General features: G+C 56.4%; 1 protein-coding gene across 10 annotated transcripts in view; it reads left to right on the top strand.

Annotated features, from left to right (window-relative positions):
- PCGF3 (polycomb group ring finger 3) overlaps window positions 1-18,038 on the top strand; it is an 83,251-nt gene that overhangs the window by 8,494 nt on the left and 56,719 nt on the right. For 6 of the 10 annotated variants that reach the window (XM_058301968.2, XM_071217782.1, XM_071217765.1 and 3 more), the window contains exons 2-5: window positions 12,770-12,810; window positions 13,373-13,526; window positions 16,229-16,346; window positions 17,726-17,822. In XM_058301968.2, the coding sequence (XP_058157951.1) occupies window positions 16,238-16,346; window positions 17,726-17,822 (206 nt within the window). In that variant the 5' untranslated portion in view covers window positions 12,770-12,810; window positions 13,373-13,526; window positions 16,229-16,237. Of the gene's footprint in view, window positions 1-12,769; window positions 12,811-13,372; window positions 13,527-15,653; window positions 15,743-16,228; window positions 16,347-17,725; window positions 17,823-18,038 lie in introns of those variants that run through there. The other 4 variants (XM_071217770.1, XM_071217767.1, XM_023590256.2 and 1 more) reach the window with 2 other exon arrangements.

Genomic DNA, 18,038 nt, shown 5'->3' with positions numbered 1-18,038 from the left:
TGGGGGGCTGTGAGAGGCTGTGAGGGGCTGTGGGGCCTGTGAGGGGCTGTGAGGGGGCTGTGAGGGGCTGTGGGGGTGTGAGGGGCTGTGGGGCCTGTGGGGGCTGTGGGGGCCTGTGAGGGGCCTGTGAGGTGCTGTGGGGGGCTGTGGGGGCTGTGGGGGTCTGTGGGACCTGTGGGGGGCTGTGAGGGGCTGTAGGGGGCTGTGGGGACTGTGGGGGCCTGTGGGGGGCTGTGGGGGGCTGTGAGGGGCTGTGGGGGCTGTGGGGGGCTGTGGGGGGCTGTGGGGGGCTGTGAGGAGCTGTAGGGGGCTGTGGGGGGCTGTAGGGGGCTGTGGGGGGCTGTGAGGGGCTGTGGGGGCTGTGGGGCCTGTGAGGTGCTGTGGGGGGCTGTGGGGGCTGTGGGGGGCTGTGAGGGGCTGTGGGGGGCTGTGAGGGGCTGTGGGGGGCTGTGGGGGTGTGAGGGGCTGTGAGGGGGCTGTGGGGGCCTGTGAGGGGCTGTGGGGGGCTGTGGGGCCTGTGGGGGCTGTGAAAGACTGTAGGGGCCTGTGAGGGGCTGTGGGGCCTGTGGGGGGCTGTGGGGGCCGTGGGGGGCTGTGAGAGGCCGTGGGGGGCTGTGAGGGGCTGTGGGACCTGTGGGGGGCTGTGGGGCCCTGTGGGGGGCTGTGGGGGGCTGTGGGGGTGTGAGGGGCTGTGAGGGGCTGTGGGGGCTGTGGGGGCTGTGGGGGGCTGTGAGGGGCTGTGGGGGCTGTGGGGGCTGTGGGGGCTGTGGGACCTGTGGGGGGCTGTGAGGTGCTGTGGGGGGCTGTGGGGGGCTGTGGGGCCTGTGGGGGCTGTGGGGCCTGTGGGGGGCTGTGGGGCCTGTGGGGGCTGTGGGGCCTGTGGGGGCTGTGGGGGCTTTGGGGGGCTGTGGGACCTGTGGGGGGCTGTGGGGCCCTGTGGGGGGCTGTGGGGGGCTGTGGGGGTGTGAGGGGCTGTGAGGGGCTGTGGGACCTGTGGGGGGCTGTGGGACCTGTGGGGGGCTGTGAGGCGCTGTGGGGGGCTGTGGGGCCTGTGGGGGCTGTGGGGGCTTTGGGGGGCTGTGGGACCTGTGGGGGGCTGTGGGGCCCTGTGGGGGGCTGTGGGGGTGTGAGGTGCTGTGGGGGGCTGTGGGGCCCTGTGGGGGGCTGTGGGGCCTGTGGGGGGCTGTGAGGCGCTGTGGGGGGCTGTGGGGCCTGTGGGGGCTGTGGGGGCTGTGGGGGGCTGTGGGACCTGTGGGGGCTGTGAGGTGCTGTGGGGGGCTGTGGGGCCCTGTGGGGGGCTGTGGGGCCTGTGGGGGGCTGTGAGGTGCTGTGGGGGGCTGTGGGGCCCTGTGGGGGGCTGTGAGGTGCTGTGGGGGGCTGTGGGGCCCTGTGGGGGGCTGTGGGGCCTGTGGGGGCTGTGGGGGCTGTGGGGGGCTGTGGGACCTGTGGGGGGCTGTGAGGTGCTGTGGGGGGCTGTGGGGCCTGTGGGGGGCTGTGAGGTGCTGTGGGGGGCTGTGGGGCCCTGTGGGGGGCTGTGAGGTGCTGTGGGGGGCTGTGGGGCCCTGTGGGGGGCTGTGGGGCCTGTGGGGGCTGTGGGGGCTGTGGGGGCTGTGGGGCCCTGTGGGGGCTGTGGGGCCCTGTGGGGGGCTGTGAGGGGCTGTGGGGCCCTGTGGGGGGCTGTGGGGCCCTGTGGGGGCCTGTGGGGGGCTGTGGGGCCCTGTGGGGGGCTGTGGGGGGCTGTGGGGCCTGTGGGGGCTGTGGGGGCTGTGGGGGCTGTGGGGGGCCTCAGGCAGGCCTGCGGGGTGCAGGGGCGGGCCTGGCTCTTAGCGCTCACCCAGAAAGGAGCCCACGCGAGGCTGGGGGCGCTGAGCGGATGCTGGCGGCAGCCGGAGGGGCATGAGCCTTACGCGGCGTCCCCGGGGCGTGGCGGTGCAGGCAGCAGGTGCTCACCAGGCCACAGGAGACCCCTGCTGCGGGCCAAGGAGGAGGCCTGTGGGCCGATGTGGGGATGGCGGCAACGCTTTGTAAAGGCGACATCATTTCCCTACCTCGTAGAAATATTTAAGTACATCCCCCAGTATGAGCCTTACAGAGCGGCTGAGGGAATATGCCGGGGTATAAGGACAGGAGCTGTTTTTGGGTGATTAGAATTGTAGATTTTTTTCTTTAATGTCATTATTTTCCCAACCATATTTAATACATTTGCATATTGCTTTTTTTTTGGAGGTACAGGGATTGAACCCAGGACCTCACACATGGGAAGCAGGTGCTTGCCGCCTGAGCTGCATCTGCTCCCCTGTATGTTACTTTCATAAAATAAAAGGGAAAGCGAAGCCACGTGTCCCACCTGAAGGAACGGTGCGTGTGAGGGCGTGTGGTGGGAGGGGGCTCTTGGCCCGGGCTGCAGGCGGCCTGGGGGGGGAGAGCCGGCCGTCCGCGGTGGTCAGAGCAGGGCGGGAGCAGGGCTGGGCCGCGGCCCGGGAGTGGGCAGGAGCCTGGAGGCGGCTGCGGGCGGGCAGCGCGGGCGGGCAGGGGCCCGGGGGTGGAAGCCGGGGACAGGGAGCGGACAGCCGTGGGCTTTGGAGGAGCGCGCTGAAGGGCAGCAGGGTCAGGTGCTGCGGAGGGGGCGGTGGGCGTGCCTCTCCGCGCGTTGACGTGCAGAGGAAGGAGGTGCGGGGGGCCGGGGGCGCGTTGTGCTGTTTGCTGGGCCCCAGGCCCCGGGCGGCGGAGGGCGGGGAGATGGGGCAGGGCGGGGAGGCGGGCGCCTGCTCCGTGAGCGCCCCGGGAAGAAGGCGCGGGTGCCCCTGGCGGGTGGGCGTGCAGGGGCTGCGGGGAGGGGGCGCAGCGCTGCAGCCTGGGGGGCCCGAGAGGTGTGGGGGGCGGTCTCTGGCCAGAATGGGGCTGGGGATGCCCGGGGTGGGGCCCTTCCGCCCGGGCTGCGCGTGTTGACACGGAAGGACACGGGGCGCGGAGGGACACGGGGCGCGGAGGGACACGGGGCGCGGAGGAGGAAGCGTCTGCTGGGGGCCCCCTGCTCCTGCGCTGGGGGCCCCCTGCTCCTGCGCTGGGGGCCCCCTGCTCCTGCGCTGGGGGCCCCCTGCTCCTGCGCTGGGGCTGCTGTGAGGCCGGGGGAGGGGAAGGTCAGCGGGGGGCCGCTCCCTGAGGGGACGCCGGGTGCAGGGGCCTGGGAGCCGGCCTGTGCTGGGAGGTGCTGGGCGGGCGCCTCTGCGCGCCCCCTGAGGCACGCCTCGACTTTGTGCTTCCGCGGTCTTTGGTTGGGAATTATTCTTGTGTTTATAAAATTTATTTTAAAACAAGGTGTATTAGTCAGCCAAAGGGGTGCTGATGGAAAATACCAGAAGCCTGCTGGCTTTTATGCAGGGTGTTTATTTGGGGTAGGAGCTTACAGATACCAGGCGGTGAAGCATAGTTACTTCCCTCCCCAGGGGTATTCCGGCGTGCTGAAGGAGGTGGCTGCCCACAGCTGCGAGGGTTCCGGCTTCCTGGGTTCCTCCTTCCTGGGTCTTGCTCCTCTCTGGGCTCAGGGTTCTTCTCTTCCCAGGACTTGCTCCTTCTTGGGCTCAGGCTTCCTGGGTTCCTCCTTTCCAGCGTCTTGCTTCTCTCTGGGCTCAGGGTTCCTCTCTCCTTGGGGCTTGCTTCTCTTTCCTCTGTGTGCTTATCTCCCGGGCTCCAGCTTAAGGCCTTAGCATCAAACTCCAAATCAAAACTCCAACATCACAACCCCCAACTCTGTCCTTTGCTGCCTCTTATCTGTGAGTCCCCAGAAGGGGCGGGGTCTCAAAGCCCTAATTATAATTTAATCACGCCCAGATACAGACCAGTTTAAAAACATAGTCCAATATCTAGTTTTGGAATTCATAACTATACCAAACTGCTACATTAGGTATAAGGTTTATCTTGAAAAGCACCATAAATCAAAATATTCTTGATTTTAAAATTCTAATTATATATCTTGGTAGAGTCAGAAAGTTAATCTGGGAGCCAGTATGTAGTCAGTGGCATTTAGCCACTTTGTATCGCCTTTAATTTTTTTTTTTTTTTTTTTTGAGACACCAGGAGCTGGGGATTGAACCTGAGACTTTATATATAGGAATCTGCGCTCAACCACTGAGCCACATCAGTGGTTGGTTTTTTTCAGTTTGTTTTGCTTGTTGTTTGTTTTTGTTTTTCAGGGGGCACTGGAAAGGGAACGCAGGACCTCCCGTGTGGGAGGTGGGTGCTCAACTGCTGGAGCCACATCCACTCCCCATTTAAAATTCTGGTTTATTGCACCTGAAGCATCCTTCTCTAGGCTCTCATGTGTCTTTGTTGCCATAAGCATGCTTTCTGGGTAGATGGAGGCCCACGTAGTAGCCAACAAAACGTTAAACTTCCCTCCTGGGAGTCCTGCTCCTTTCTAATAAGAAGGCACAAAGTTCTGAAGCATGTGAGCCTTGCCCAGTAAAAGAGAACAGACTAAGCCAAACTCTCCGTCGTCCTGCTTGCACTTAGGAACTCACGCCTGCCACAAAGGAACTAGGCCTAGTCATCGACGCCTGCAGCGTGCTCGCCGTACTTTAGGACCTTCGTCAGCCACCCAGTTTGTCCTCAGCGTTGCAGGGACAGGGTCAGAGCACAGCTCAGTAGTCGGTGGAGCTCACAGAAGCGGGGAGAGAGGAGGGGAGAGCAGAGTGAGGCCACTCAGGGCCGCAGGGGCCAGGGAGGGGTGGTCAGGGTTGAGAGTCCAGCAGGCTTGGCCGGGCAGGGGAGGCAGGGGCAGGTGTGGAGGCCCAGGAGGGGCCCTGGGAGGAGGAAAGGGCAGCCTCACTGCGAGATGGGCAGGCCAGAGCCTGGGGGCAGGAGGACAGTTCACCCACCAGGAAAGGGGGCAGTGGGTGAGGGCACAGGTGGGGGGACATGGAGCAGGGGCTGTGGGCACAGGGGAGGGGGAAGTAGAGGGGTAACTGTGCGCGGGGAGGGTGTAGAGGGGGTGCTGTAGGTACAGGTGGGGGAAGGTGATGGGGGGCTGTGGGCACAGGTGAGGGAGGTGGGGGGCAGTGAGGGCGGGTAGAGATCTTCTCGCTGCTTGTCCTGTGATTTCCAGCCCTTTCTTCCTGGTGAAAGGCCCCTCTCCAGTGCCTTCTGCATCTGCTTCGAGTCCTGAACGTGAGGTTGTTGGCTGAAGAGTGGTGGTGGGAATGTGGGAAGCGTGGGGACTGCAGAGGGCAGCGTCCTGAGCGCGCCAGAGGGGAGGCGGGGTGGGGTGGGCCGAGGCCCGGGGTGGAGAGGACCCTGGCTGCCCGTGGGGTGGGGTCTGGTGCAGGCCGTGCGCCCTGGTGTGCTGGGGAAGGTGGCGGGTTGAGGTGGAAGCGCGTCGGTTCCCTCCTGTAGGCTCCTCCAGGAGTCCCCGTTTTCGTCTAGATCAGGACTTGGCCCAGTAAAGAGCCACAGAGTGAATGCGTGAGGCTTTGCGGGTCACGCACAATCGAAACCACTCCAGTCTGCCGCGGGCACAGACGACCTAAACGCGTGGGTTCCCAGAAGCTGGGTTGACGAGCGGCCCTGGGCCCCGGCCAGCCTGGCCGGGTGCGCGCCGCCGGCCTCTCCCTCGCCCGCGCGGAGGGTGTTCTCCCTGCGCTCCAGCTGAGCTCCCGTGAGGGCTCGTCCCCCGGGACTCGGCTCTTGGCGGCGTCCCGGAGGCCGGGCATCAGGGGGCTCTGTGTGCCGCGAGCACCGCAGTCGCAGGACGGGGCTCGTGGCCGTCCGCGGCGGCGCCTGGGCTGCTGCTGGCGCCGGGGCAGGGCCTCCCCCCGCGGCTCGCGCCTGTGCACCGCCGTGGCTCTCCTTTAGGGAATCCATGAGGACAAGAGTTTCCTTTATCGTGACCAGGTAACAGAGGTTCTCAAATAGCTTTTTGTTTCTATTGGGAACATCCCATGGTTGCCTCCTTATGTCTGTTAAGGACATAAATTGCTTCAGTTTCTTTTTTCATGCTAAATTGTACCCCCATTCCTGGAATAAAAATACTTTGGTCAAGAATTCCTATATTGTTGGATGAGATTAACTTTTGTTTAGGATTTTTGCATTTATGTTCATCAGTGAGACTGGTTTGTAATTTTCCTGTTGATTCTGACCTTTTCTGGGTTTGGTGTGTAAGTTGTGCTAGTCTTTTTTTTTTTTTTTTTTACCCCAAATAATAAGTTTATTCCTTTATTGTATCTTTTTGCTCTGAATTAAGGACCTTTAACATTTGCTTGAAAAACAAATAAGTATCTCTCCTTGGCTTACATGATTATTTAAAGTACATTTTTTATTCATTTGCTATTTAGCCACAGAAATATTATCAGTTGTTTTTCATTGTTAATTTTTGTAAATGTAAATATACAGTAATTTCTAGGAAATTTTGCATTCTATTAACCATCTTGTCAAATTAATTTTTTTTGGTTTTTGTTTTTCTTTATTTTCTTTTAAATGTTACATTAAAACAATATGAGGTCCCCATATACTCCACGCCACCCCTTCTACATCAACAAATTTTTCCATCATTGTGGCACATCCACTGCACCCAGCGAATACATTCTGGAGCACCGCTGCACCATGTGGACAGTCGTCCATATTCTAGTCCACGCTCTCCCCCAGTCCACCCAGTGGGCCACGACAGGACACACAACGTCCAGCATCCGTCCCTGCAGCACCACCTAGGACAACTCCAAATCCTGAAAATGCCCCCACACCATATCTCTTCTTCCCTCTCCCGACCATCAGCAGCCACCATGGCCACCCTCTCCACATCACTACTATAGTTTCTTCCCTTACTAATCACAGTATTTCCCCAGCAGAACACCAGTAAGTCCACTCTAATCCATACTCTATTCTTCCATATTGTGGACCTGGGATGGCTGTGTCTAGTCCCCCTCTACATCAAGAGGGGATTTAGATTCCACATGGATGATGGATGCAATTCTCCTACTTGCAGCTGTAGGCACTCTTGGCTCCCTGGTGTGGTGGTTGACCCTCTTCACCTCCCTGTTAGTTGGCTAGGGTAAGTCCAAGAAACCAGAGGGTAGAAGCTGCAAGTCTGCTGAGGCCTAGGGCCTGGCCATCACATGGACAGTTCAGAGATTCAGGTCTCCTGAGTATACACCAACCCAAATGCCAACCACATATCTGGTAAAATGGAATATAGTGATGGGTTTAAAAATTAGATATAGAATACATAGAAATGTAGAAAAATTAAATAAAGGAAAAATAAATTGGGATATCAAAGAAATGAAAAAATGAAAAAGCTTTGTTTTTGACATTTTGCCTTTCATCACTGCTACTGGTGTTGCCCTGTATGTACAGTGGCAAGGCAATTTTCCATTTCTTCCTCAGTGTCTACCTCCTTTTTTTTTTCCCTGATTAAGTTTCTCTTGACATAAGTTTTAGGCCACAGTAATTCACATATACAATATATGGTACTCCCACATATCCAACATCAAACCCTTTTTCCCTTCCCCAACAGTTATCTTTTTACGTGTTCATATTATATTTGCTGCAACTAATGTACAGATGTTGAAACAATAGCTTTCAAACATGGTTCCATTTGGGTTTACGTCATGGTTTATATTTTAGACTATACAATTTTCTAAATTTTTAGTTATCTTATGTTTTACATTACGGTTTACATTTTAGTCTATAGACTTTTATACATTTTTGGTGTAATTTAACATGACCTGTATCCATCATGGCATGGTCCTGTGAACACTTCCACTGCCCCACAGTTACCCTGATTTCATGCATTCAACACCTCTTTCCCACTCCCCTCAGGGCCCACCATGACCATCAATCTTCATTACTTGAGAGACCATATTCAGAGATACTGCAAAAATGTTGAGGGCTTGCCATACTTGACGGCCCTAACCCATTGGGAGCCACCGATTCTTTCAAAAGATACAATTCCCTCTGTTTGAGAACATCAGTCCTCCCCAGGATGTGAGTATACCTTCACTCTCATTGTATGGGTCTCCACCCAATGATATAATCCGCTATGACAAAATGAGCACTCACACACTCCCAAGAAGCTTGCCCTGTGTCAGATGCGCCCCCCCGCCCCTTAAGCTTCCCAAACATGCAATCTTCCATATTACATTCTCTAAAGAGTTTTCTCTGCACCACAATTTCAACCACATACCTGACAATCTCCCATAATCAAATGTTCCCCTCACCCTCTCCCCAATTTCTTAGGCAATCTGACCCATCCTCCCATCCCTAACACCCCTAAAGCCCATGCAGCCCCACCCAAAGTTATCCCTGTGCCCCCATTTTGTCCATTCCCTGCACAAATACTTACCTCCAGCTTATCATAGATTTCACCCGTGTAGGTGTCTGCTCACAACCTTCCTCTACCCTCCAACTACCTTAAAGTTTATCATCCAGTCTCTAGCTCTCTGAGACAGCTTGGTTTACTTATTTCATATCAGAGAGGTCATGTGTTTGTCCTTCAGTGCCTGGGTTGCTTCACTCAACATAAGGTTCTCAAGATTTATCCATGTATCTATTCCTTCACTTAGTTTTTCCAGTGTTTGCCTCACGTATTTGGAGGTACGCTTGTTAGGAGCATAAATGTTTATGACTGTTTTTCTTGAAAGATTATCCCTTTCACTAATATGTAGTGTCCATCTTTGTCTCTCACAATTGTTTTGCACTTAAAGTCTGTTTTGTCTGATACTAATATAGCTACTCCTGCCCTTTTTTGGTTATTGTTTGCTTGTAAGATTGTTTTCCAGCCATTCACTTTCAACCTCCTTGAATCCCTGGGTCTAAGATGTGTTTCTTGCAGACAGTATATAGATGGGTCATATTTCCTTATCCAGTCTTCCAGTCTGAGCCTCTTGACAGGTGAGTTTAATCCATTGACATTCAGTGTTATTACTTTCAAGGAATTACTTATATTAGCCATATTTTCTTTGGATTTGTGTTTGCCATATTCTGTTTGTTTTCCTGTTTTTGTCTTTTTAGTTGCTCTTACACCCTCCTCCAACTCTGTCTCTCTTGTTTTTTTCTTTCTTCCTGCAGAACTCCCTTTAGTATTTCTTGAAGGGCAGGATTCTTATTGGCATACTCTCTTAGTTTCTGTTTATCTGTGAATATTTTGAGCTCTCCATCATTTTTGAATGGTAACTTTGCTGGATAGAGTGTTTTCGGTTGGATTTTTTTTTTTTTTTTTAGTACTTTGACTATGTCATACCACTGCCTTCTTGCCTCCGTGGTTTCAGATGAGAAATCAGCACTTAATCTTATGGAGCCTCCTTTGTATGTGATGGTTCTCTTTTCTCTTGCTGCTTTTAGTATTTTCTCTTTGTCTTGAGTGTTGGATAACTTGACAAGTATATGTCCTGGGGGCGGCCTGTTGGGATTTATGCTGTTTGGGGTGTGTTGTGATTCCTGGACATGTACATCCATCTCTCTCAGTAGATTTGGGAAGTTTTCAGCCATTATTTCCTCCAATACCTCTTCTGTCCCCTTTCCCTTCTCTTCTCCTTCTGGGATGCCTGTAATATGTATGTTTGTGCATTGTCATTCAGGTCCCTAAACCCCTGCTGGATTTTTTCTATCTTTTTATTCACCAGTTCTATCTGTTTGATTTCAGATGTACTGTCTTCCACATCACTAATTCTCTCCTCTGCCTCTTCGAGTCTGTTGTTATTTGCTGAGAGTGTATTTTTGATTTCTTGAATTGTGTTGTTCATCAACATCATATCTGTTATATTTTTGTGATTGATTGTGATTTCTTCTGTATTCTCTCCAATTGTTTTCTTCATATTCTTTTTTTTTTTTTTTTTTTTTAGATTTTTTATTTATTTAATTCCCCCCCTCCCCTGGTTGTCTGTTCTTGGTGTCTATTTGCTGCGTCTTGTTTCTTTGTCCGCTTCTGTTGTCGTCAGCGGCACGGGAAGTGTGGGCGGCGCCATTCCTGGGCAGGCTGCTCTTTCTTTTCACGCTGGGCGGCTTTCCTCACGGGCGCACTCCTTGTGCGTGGGGCTCCCCCACGCGGGGGACACCCTTGCGTGGCACAGCACTCCTTGCGCGCATCAGCGCTGCGCATGGCCAGCTCCACACGGGTCAAGGAGGCCCGGGGTTTGAACCGCGGACCTCCCATGTGGTAGACGGACGCCCTAACCACTGGGCCAAGTCCGCTTCCCTACTTTGGGAATTTCTTCAGCTAAATGCCCGGGATCGCCATTTTCAAATTCTTCTTCCATAAAACACCAGGAGTTAATCTTGCTAAGTTCTTTGCAACTTTAAAACACGGATTGCCTTTCTTATACTTTCCAATAATAGTTTCATCTTTAATTTCTAAGGCGTCATAAAAAGTCCCTTTGGCATCCATATTGCTGTCAACAGTCTCTTCAGAGTGATCTAGGCCTCTTCCATCAAGCATCTCACAATTCTGCCAAAAAATACCTTACCCATTTATAAAACCATACCACCATTCGGGTAATTGGAAATGCACTACCCCACTCCCAGTACCAAATTCTGCATAAGTCAGCCAAAGGGGTGCTGATGTAAAATACCAGATATTGGTTGGTTTCTATAAAGGGTATTTATTTGGGGAAGGACCTTACAGATACCAGGCCATAAAGCATAAGTTACTTCCCTCACCAAAGTCTATTTCCATGTGTTGGAGCAAGACACCTGTCAGTGGCCGCGAGGGTTAGGCTCCCTGGGTTCCTCTCTTCTAGGGTCTTGCTCCTCTCTGGGTTCAGGGTTCCTCTCTTCCTGGGGCTTGCTTCTTTTTCCTCTGTGTGCTTACTTCCTGAGTCTCCCAACTTAGGGCTTCGGTATCAAACCTCAACATCAAAACTCCAACATCAGAAATCCTTTACTCTGTCCTTTACCACCCTAATGACGTGGCCCAATCAGAGCCCTAATCACAATTTATTCATGCCCAGGTACAGACCAGATTGCAAACATAATTCAGTATCTATTTTTGGAATTCATAACCATATCAAACTGCTACAAAATTGCATTTCTCCATGGTTCCTTAAGCCTGTTTGGCACTGATTCTTCTGTTGTATTGAACTGCTTCAGTGGTTCTTTCAAAACACGTGGAGCGGGAACGTGGAGGGCACCACAGTCCCTGGCCCCCACCCCTGCTCACGCGGGCAGCCCCCGGCCCCATGGCTCCTTCACTCCACGTTCGTTCGGGCAGCCCCTCGCACGTTAGCTCAGGGCCTCCCTGCCCGGCTGCTCCTCCTCAGGCCGGTCGCAAGGTGCTGCCGTGATAACAGAGCAGCGGCTCCCCGCCCTTCTTGGTTTGGCCTTACTGTTTTCACGTTCTTGTTGCCCCTCCACATTGTATAGTATTTTTACCTCGATTATTTTTGTCCTGTCTCCCACTCCCAAATGTGAGCTTCATAAGTGCAGATATTTTGTTCACCTCTGGGTCCCGAGAGCCTGGGGCATGAGCAGCACATCATAGACGCATAGAACTCTGCCAGTTGTGCACACGTGTGTGCACCTGCGCGTCTGAGTGTTCCTCACATGGTGTGCGTGTGTGTGTGCACCTGAGTGCGTGTGTGCCTCCCGGTGTGAGTGCCCACATGCGCAGCTGTGTGTGCACCTGAGTGTGTGCTTCTCAGTGTGTACACACGTGCGCAACTGTGTGCATGTGTGCCGCTCAGTGTGTGCACACGTACACTGTGTGTGCGTGCACCTGAGTGCTTCTGTGGGTGTTCATGTGTCTGCAACTGTGCACCTGCGTGAATGCGTGCTTCTCAGTGTGTGCACGTGTGTAGCTGTGTGTGTGTGCACCTGAGTGCCTCTGTGGGTGTGCATGTGCCTCCGAGTGTGTGCCGTTGCCCATGCCTGTAAGTAGTTGTCGGAGGCCCGTGTGCAGTCCTCGGCTGGTAGCAGATCCACTGGCGTGGTGCAGACACTGTTTACTAATAAGTAAACCTGATATTGCCTCATTGGACTCCATCACTGTGCTTAAATGGAAAGTGTTTGCACAGTGGTCAAGGTCTTACCTTTGCAGAGTTTGGCTCCATCCCCCTGCCCAAGCCTGTCTCCCCTGCGTGGGCTTCTCAATCGGAACATAGGCTGGAGTAGCAGGCGCTGGCTCTGCCACGATGCTCCTTGGGCCCCCTTGCTCTCCCCGTTTCCTCTCTGGCCAGCTCTCCTAAAAGAGGGCCTGGGCAGAGCTGCCGGGCGCCTGAGGCCCCTGTGCCAGGCCGGCCTGCGGCAGCACGGTCTCAGGACCCAGCGCGGTGGTGGGCGCAGCTCCGCCCCTCTGCCCAGAGGCCTCACTTGCTGGGACCCACTGCTGCCGGAGCCCCCTCTGCCCACGGCCCCCTTGCCGCCCTGCCGCTGCGGGGACATGCTGCGGCGCTCACTGCCCAAGCCCTGCACCCTCAGTGAGGCGCGGGCGGGTCGACCTCCCGCGTGTTCCCAGGACCTCCGCCCCCAGGGGGAGTGGGTGGCAGCGGTATTCCTCCTCAGGCCTCTTTCCTGGGTGAGGCTGCTCTTCCCGCCCTCCCCCAGGCCACTGCGTCCAGTGGGAGGTGCTGCTCTCTGCCCCAGGCCTTCCTGTCTCCGTGGGGCCCCGGTCTTCTATCCTCATCCTTCCTCTGCTCTGGGCATTTCAAGGAAGTGGCAGAGGTTCACGGTTGCTGATCGGCGGCGGGAGATAAGCCTGATGGTGCCTGTCCATCCGCTGACCGCGGCCGGGTGCAGCAGGACTTCAGGACGTGAGGGGTCACGCCTCTTGTCTTGTGTCTCTCCATAGGTTTCAAAATGTAGGAAGAGATTCCAGGCTGTCATTTACAGGTAAACGTGATTTAAATGAAGTATTTTGGCTTTTCTCTTCTTCCACTGTATGTGAATTGATTACATGTACTTTGAATTATACTTAAGTATATTGTAGCCCTAGAAAAAAGCCAAATCCTTTTAATTGCTTTTTAATAGACTTTATTTTTTAGAGCTGTTTTAGGTTTACAGAAAAATTGCTCAGAAAGTAGAGTTCCCATTGCAACCCCTCTTAGTTCTCTGCCCCACTCCCCACGGTTCCCTCATCTCGTCTGTTTGCTCGCTGTTGGGGTTTTTTGGCTGTTCGCTTTCTCTTTAGGAGACACTGGGAACCAAACCTGGGACCTCCCTGTGGGAGGCAGGTGCTCCCCTGCTTGAGCCGCATCCGCTTCCCCTCCTGGTTCTTATAAAATGTAGTCTTCAGGGCCGCTGGAGCCGATGACGGCAAAGTTACTTTATATATACTTGGACTTTGTCTCTCTGATACTCGAGTCAGCTCGGTTCCACTGTCCACTGCCTTGGGCCCAGAAAAGAATTCTGAACAGAAACCACATGAACTAACAGGTGCTTGTTTCCGTGCCAGAAAATGGAAAAAAAGCAAAGGGCAGAAGGAAGGTGCAGAAGTGAAGACCCTGAGCACAGAGCGAAACAGCCAGCAAGGCCTGACAAAGCTGCAAGAGTGGCCTAAAGCCACGCACGCGACGGCAGCACATCGGACGGGACGCCACCTAGACGAGGTAAGAGGCGCAGGCCCGGACCGTCATCCCTGCCGGGGCTGGGGTGTGCTCAGGCCCCATGGCCCCCATGGACCCCAGATGGGGCTCGGGGTGTACTCGGGCCCCACGGCCCCCCATGGAGCCCAGATGGGTCTCGGGGTGTGCTCGGGCCCCATGGACCCCAGACGGGGCTCGGGGTGTGCTCGGGCCCCATGGACCCCCATGGACTCCAGACAGGGCTGGGGGTGTGCTCAGGCCCCATGGACCCCAGACGGGGGCTCGGGGTGTGCTCGGGCCCCATGGACCCCCAGACGGGGTTCAGGGTGTGCTCGGGCCCCACGGCCCCCATGGACCCCAGGTGAGGCTCAGGGTGTGCTCGGGTCCCCCTGCCCCTCCACGGTCCCCCGAGGGCCCCCGTGCTGCCCCCACCACCCTTGTTCCACTGGCAAGGGACCGGTATGCTCTGCCTGCCCCACGAGGCTCCAGCTCCTGCCCCGGCTCTGCTCCAGCCCTGCTGCAGGGGTTGGCGCTCTGCTGGAGGAGGAGGAAGGGCTCTGCTCCCCCCTCCCACCCTCCGTCCCGCCCTCTCCATGGCAGCCTTCTCCCATCCTCTGTGCAGCCCCCTCCCTCCCTTCTCCCGCTCTCTGTCCAGCCCTCTCTGTGGCCGCCTTCTTCCCCGCTCCGTCCAGCCCTCTCTGTGGCCACCTTCTCCCACCCTCCTCTCCTCCCACCCTCCGTCCAGCCCTCTCCGTCCCTCCTCCCCCCCACCCTCTGTCTAGCCTTCTCTGTGGTTGCCTTCTCCCGCCCTCCATGTAGCCCTCTCCCTCCCTTCTCCTGCCCTCTATCTGGCCCTCTCCGTGGCTTCCTTCTCTCCGACGGAGCCACCTCTCACGTGTTCCTGTTGTGATGGCGCTGTCTGCATGCACAGACCCGACAGTGTGCATCGTGTCTTGGGTGTGACCTCCGCAGGTGACTCAGAAGGAGCCTGGGCTCCCGGAGCTGAGGGCAGGTCCAGTATGAAGCGCCAGGCAACCAGGCGCAAGCAAGGGGAGCGCAGTGGAGTTCACTCCTTCCTTCGGCAGTGGCGTGCCCCTTGTGCCGGCATGTGCCAGGCGCGAGGCTGCCTCGGGCACAGTGGGCAGGAGCTCTGCCTGTGAGCGTGAGCCTTGTCCTCTAGGACCTGCGCAGATGTTGAGAAGGTGGGGGTTCAGGGAGAAGCAGGGAGAGCAGGCGGGGAAGGGTGCAGGGGTGGAGACGTCCCAGGGCATTGGGGAGGCGTGCGGCGAGCCCTCGTGAGCAGCAGCAGGGGCGTTGAGGGGCCGGAGGACTGGGGTCGGACAAACACAGGTTTATCATCTGACCGTCCTGGCGCTTGGAACTCCAAAATGGATCTTGCCAGGCTACGGTCCAGGCATCGGCAGGGCTGCCTCTTTGGAAGTCCGGGGGCTCCGTGCCTGTGCCCGACTTGGGGCCCCTCCTGTCTTGTGGCCTCCTGCCGCCTCTCCCTCCTCAGGACCCTGTGGTCATGGCCCCCCTGGACCAGGGTCGTCTCCCAGGACCCCCGCCATCTCAGTCTAGACCCCTCAGGAGGTGGCCGTCATGGGTGCTGGGGTCTCTAGGGTCGACTGGTAGGAGGCGTGGCGGCAGAGCCAAGCCCGGGGCAGGGCAGAAGGTGCCCCCACGATGTCCCTGTGGCCGTGGTGGTGTGCTTGCTCTCCGACTGTCAACGTACTTGTGAACGCGTGCCCTGCGCCTGCACATGGCCGGGGTGTTGAGCGCTTGCTGCCTGAGAGGAAGGAGGCACGTGGGCCGAGTGCGGCACGGGTGGGGGTCCTGGGGCTGTGCGGGTGCCTGGAAGCCTCCGGCCTCACTGCTGCTGCCCTTCCAACAGGTGCACTCGCGCCTCACACGCCCTTCCAGCTTGTCCGGTGACAGCAGGTGAGTCCCTGCAGCTGAGGGGCAGGGTCGGAGCCTGCGCTCGGCACACTTCTGCCTGGGGCATGCCTGCCTCACCCGGCGCCCTGTGGAGCCGGCACTGCCCCTCTCGGCTCAGGGCCTCAGGAGCAGAAGTGACTCGTGCTCCGGTCTGCATGTCATGGCTGATTAGGGCCGAGCATCCCCTTCCTCAGCCCCTCCTCTTCTCCGCAGTTGGACTGATTCGAGCAGCTTTGCCTTTGGCTCTCGTTTGCGCCATGGACCACCCTGTCCCGGGTACTCCTGTGGAAAGCCAGCGCCAGGTGCTCTGGGCCTTGGGAGGTGGGGGGCACCGTGCCTGCCCCTGCCCACTCGTGGCGTTGCCCAGCCGCCCCCCACAGCTGCATAGCTGTGGCTGCAGCTCCCCCTGGCTCACCTCGGCATGCAGGGCTCACCTCTCGCCTCACCTTCTCTTTCTCAGAGAAAGGCAGAAGCCCTTCAGCATCCCGTGCAGACCTGCAGGCCTCACAGGACAGGCACCACCCCCCTCCTCTCCCAGCCCTAGCCCTCCGGGGCTCCAGCGCTGTGCAGGAGGAGTGTGGGGCAGAGAGGAGCAGGTGTCCAGAGGGACAGAGTGCCAGGGTCACGGGGGAGTGAGCGCCGAGCACTCCTGAGGGCCTCAATGGGTGCAGGGGTGGGCGTCGGCTCTCAGGGTCCCCACTGAGCCCTGCGCGGTGCCGCTGCCAAGCTGCGTCAGACCTTCTCGAGTGCGGGGCGCCGCAGGTGTGAGCAGCGTGTTTCTCTTGCAGAAGCCAAAGATGTTGACCAGGAAGATCAAGCTCTGGGACATCAACGCCCACATCACCTGCCGCCTGTGCAGCGGGTACCTCATCGACGCCACGACCGTGACCGAGTGTCTGCACACCTGTACGTGCGAGCACCCCTGTTGGGGAACACGGCCACTCGGGGGCCTGGGTGGCTTGGCTCGCACCTCGTCATTTGCACTTGGGCTTCTCTTATTTCAACCAAAAGCTTTTAGCACAAGCTCAAAGAAAAACAGGGTACAGGAGCAGGAATGAAGGTTTTGAGGATAAAAGTCAAAAACACTACTAAACTTCTTCAATTAAGTGTAATTTCAGTAGAGATAAAGCATAATTGAGAGCTAAATACAGGAAAAATTTAGTTATTTCTGTATAAACAGCTAGGTTACGTGCCTGTGGTAGAACGGACTCCTTCTAGTAGGCAGAGATGCTGCTTCTCAGGATCTCCAGGTGCCCTCAGCAACCTCCGGGTTCTGTGGGCGGCAGCCCCGCCCCCGGGCAGCCCCCACGGCCTCGGCCTCGGGACACCCCCTCAGGCAGCCCCCCTAGGCAGCCCCAGCCCCCAGGCAGCCACCTGGGCCTGGTGGGCCTCAGGCAGCCCCCACAGCCTCGGGGGAACCCCCCTCAGGCAGCCCCCACGGCCTGGGGGTGCCCTCAGACAGCCCCCATGGCCTCCCGCAGCCCCCACGGCCTCAGGGGGCCCCCCTCCCGCAGCCCCCAACGCCTGGGCAGCCCCGCCCCTGGGCAGCCCCCACACTTCCGAGGCGTCTCGCCCAGCCTGCCTGTGCTCAGAAAAGGCAGCTTGTGCCACACTTGGTTTTCCTCTTTAAGACCACTCTGAAAAGCCGGTGTCCTGCTTCCTTGAGACTCCAGCGCTCAACACTGAGGGCGCCTTGGGACCGCCGTCCCCAGGGGTCGCCACAGGGAGTGGCTATCCGCCACGCAGACTGTTTTTGATCATGTGCTTTTTCACTTTAGAAAATGAAAAATTTGCCAGTCTTGATACAATTTTAAAAGTCAATTATGATTTTAGATATTGGTGGGCATAATTTCACGTTATATTATTTTAATGGAATTTTATCAAGTTTAACTTAATATAAAAACTTTAAAAGTCAGCCGTACAGTAAGGACATTCAGATGAGTAGCTGGAAGCTCATTTGGATTATTTCACAGGTCTTAGCCTCCTTTGATAAATCTCCTCCCTTTAGTTTCCTCTCCTTTCCTAGTCCCTGAGCCTGTGCGTTAGGGCAGCTGATAGAAGTATCTGAAGCTTTTCCATTGTTTACTAAGACTTGAAGGTGAAACATTTTCCTTCAGAAATCCAGAGCTAGTGAGAAACATATTAGAAGACACATATGAAAATGGCTTTTAATACTTCTAGAAATGTCTCTTAGCCACTTTTCGTCTTGAACTGACTTGAGGATATATGTCAGCAGTCTTATTTCTGTGTTTTAAGTCTTCTAACATAACTGCTTTTGAAATCAGTCTGCAGGAGCTGCCTGGTGAAGTACCTGGAAGAAAACAACACCTGCCCAACCTGCAGGATCGTCATTCACCAGAGCCACCCGCTCCAGTACATCGGGTAAGGGCGCAGTGGTGGCTGCCCGGCCCCGTGGCTGAGGGCTGTAGCCAGCGCTGCTCCCAGGCCTCCCGTCCCGCTCAGGTCACTGCGGCGGCCAGGACACGTTCCCTGCCAGCAACATTTCAAACTAAGTGGTTTAAGAAACCTTAAGACCCAGTTGGAATTTCACTGGTTTTAAACTAAACCCTCCACCCTCACCTGTCCTCCCACCTGTCC

This window comes from Dasypus novemcinctus, chromosome 1, assembly GCF_030445035.2.
Source record: "Dasypus novemcinctus isolate mDasNov1 chromosome 1, mDasNov1.1.hap2, whole genome shotgun sequence".
NCBI classification, from domain to species: domain Eukaryota; kingdom Metazoa; phylum Chordata; class Mammalia; order Cingulata; family Dasypodidae; genus Dasypus; species Dasypus novemcinctus.
Note: the sequence above shows the minus strand (reverse complement) of the source record. Positions and strands in the feature narration are given on the sequence as shown.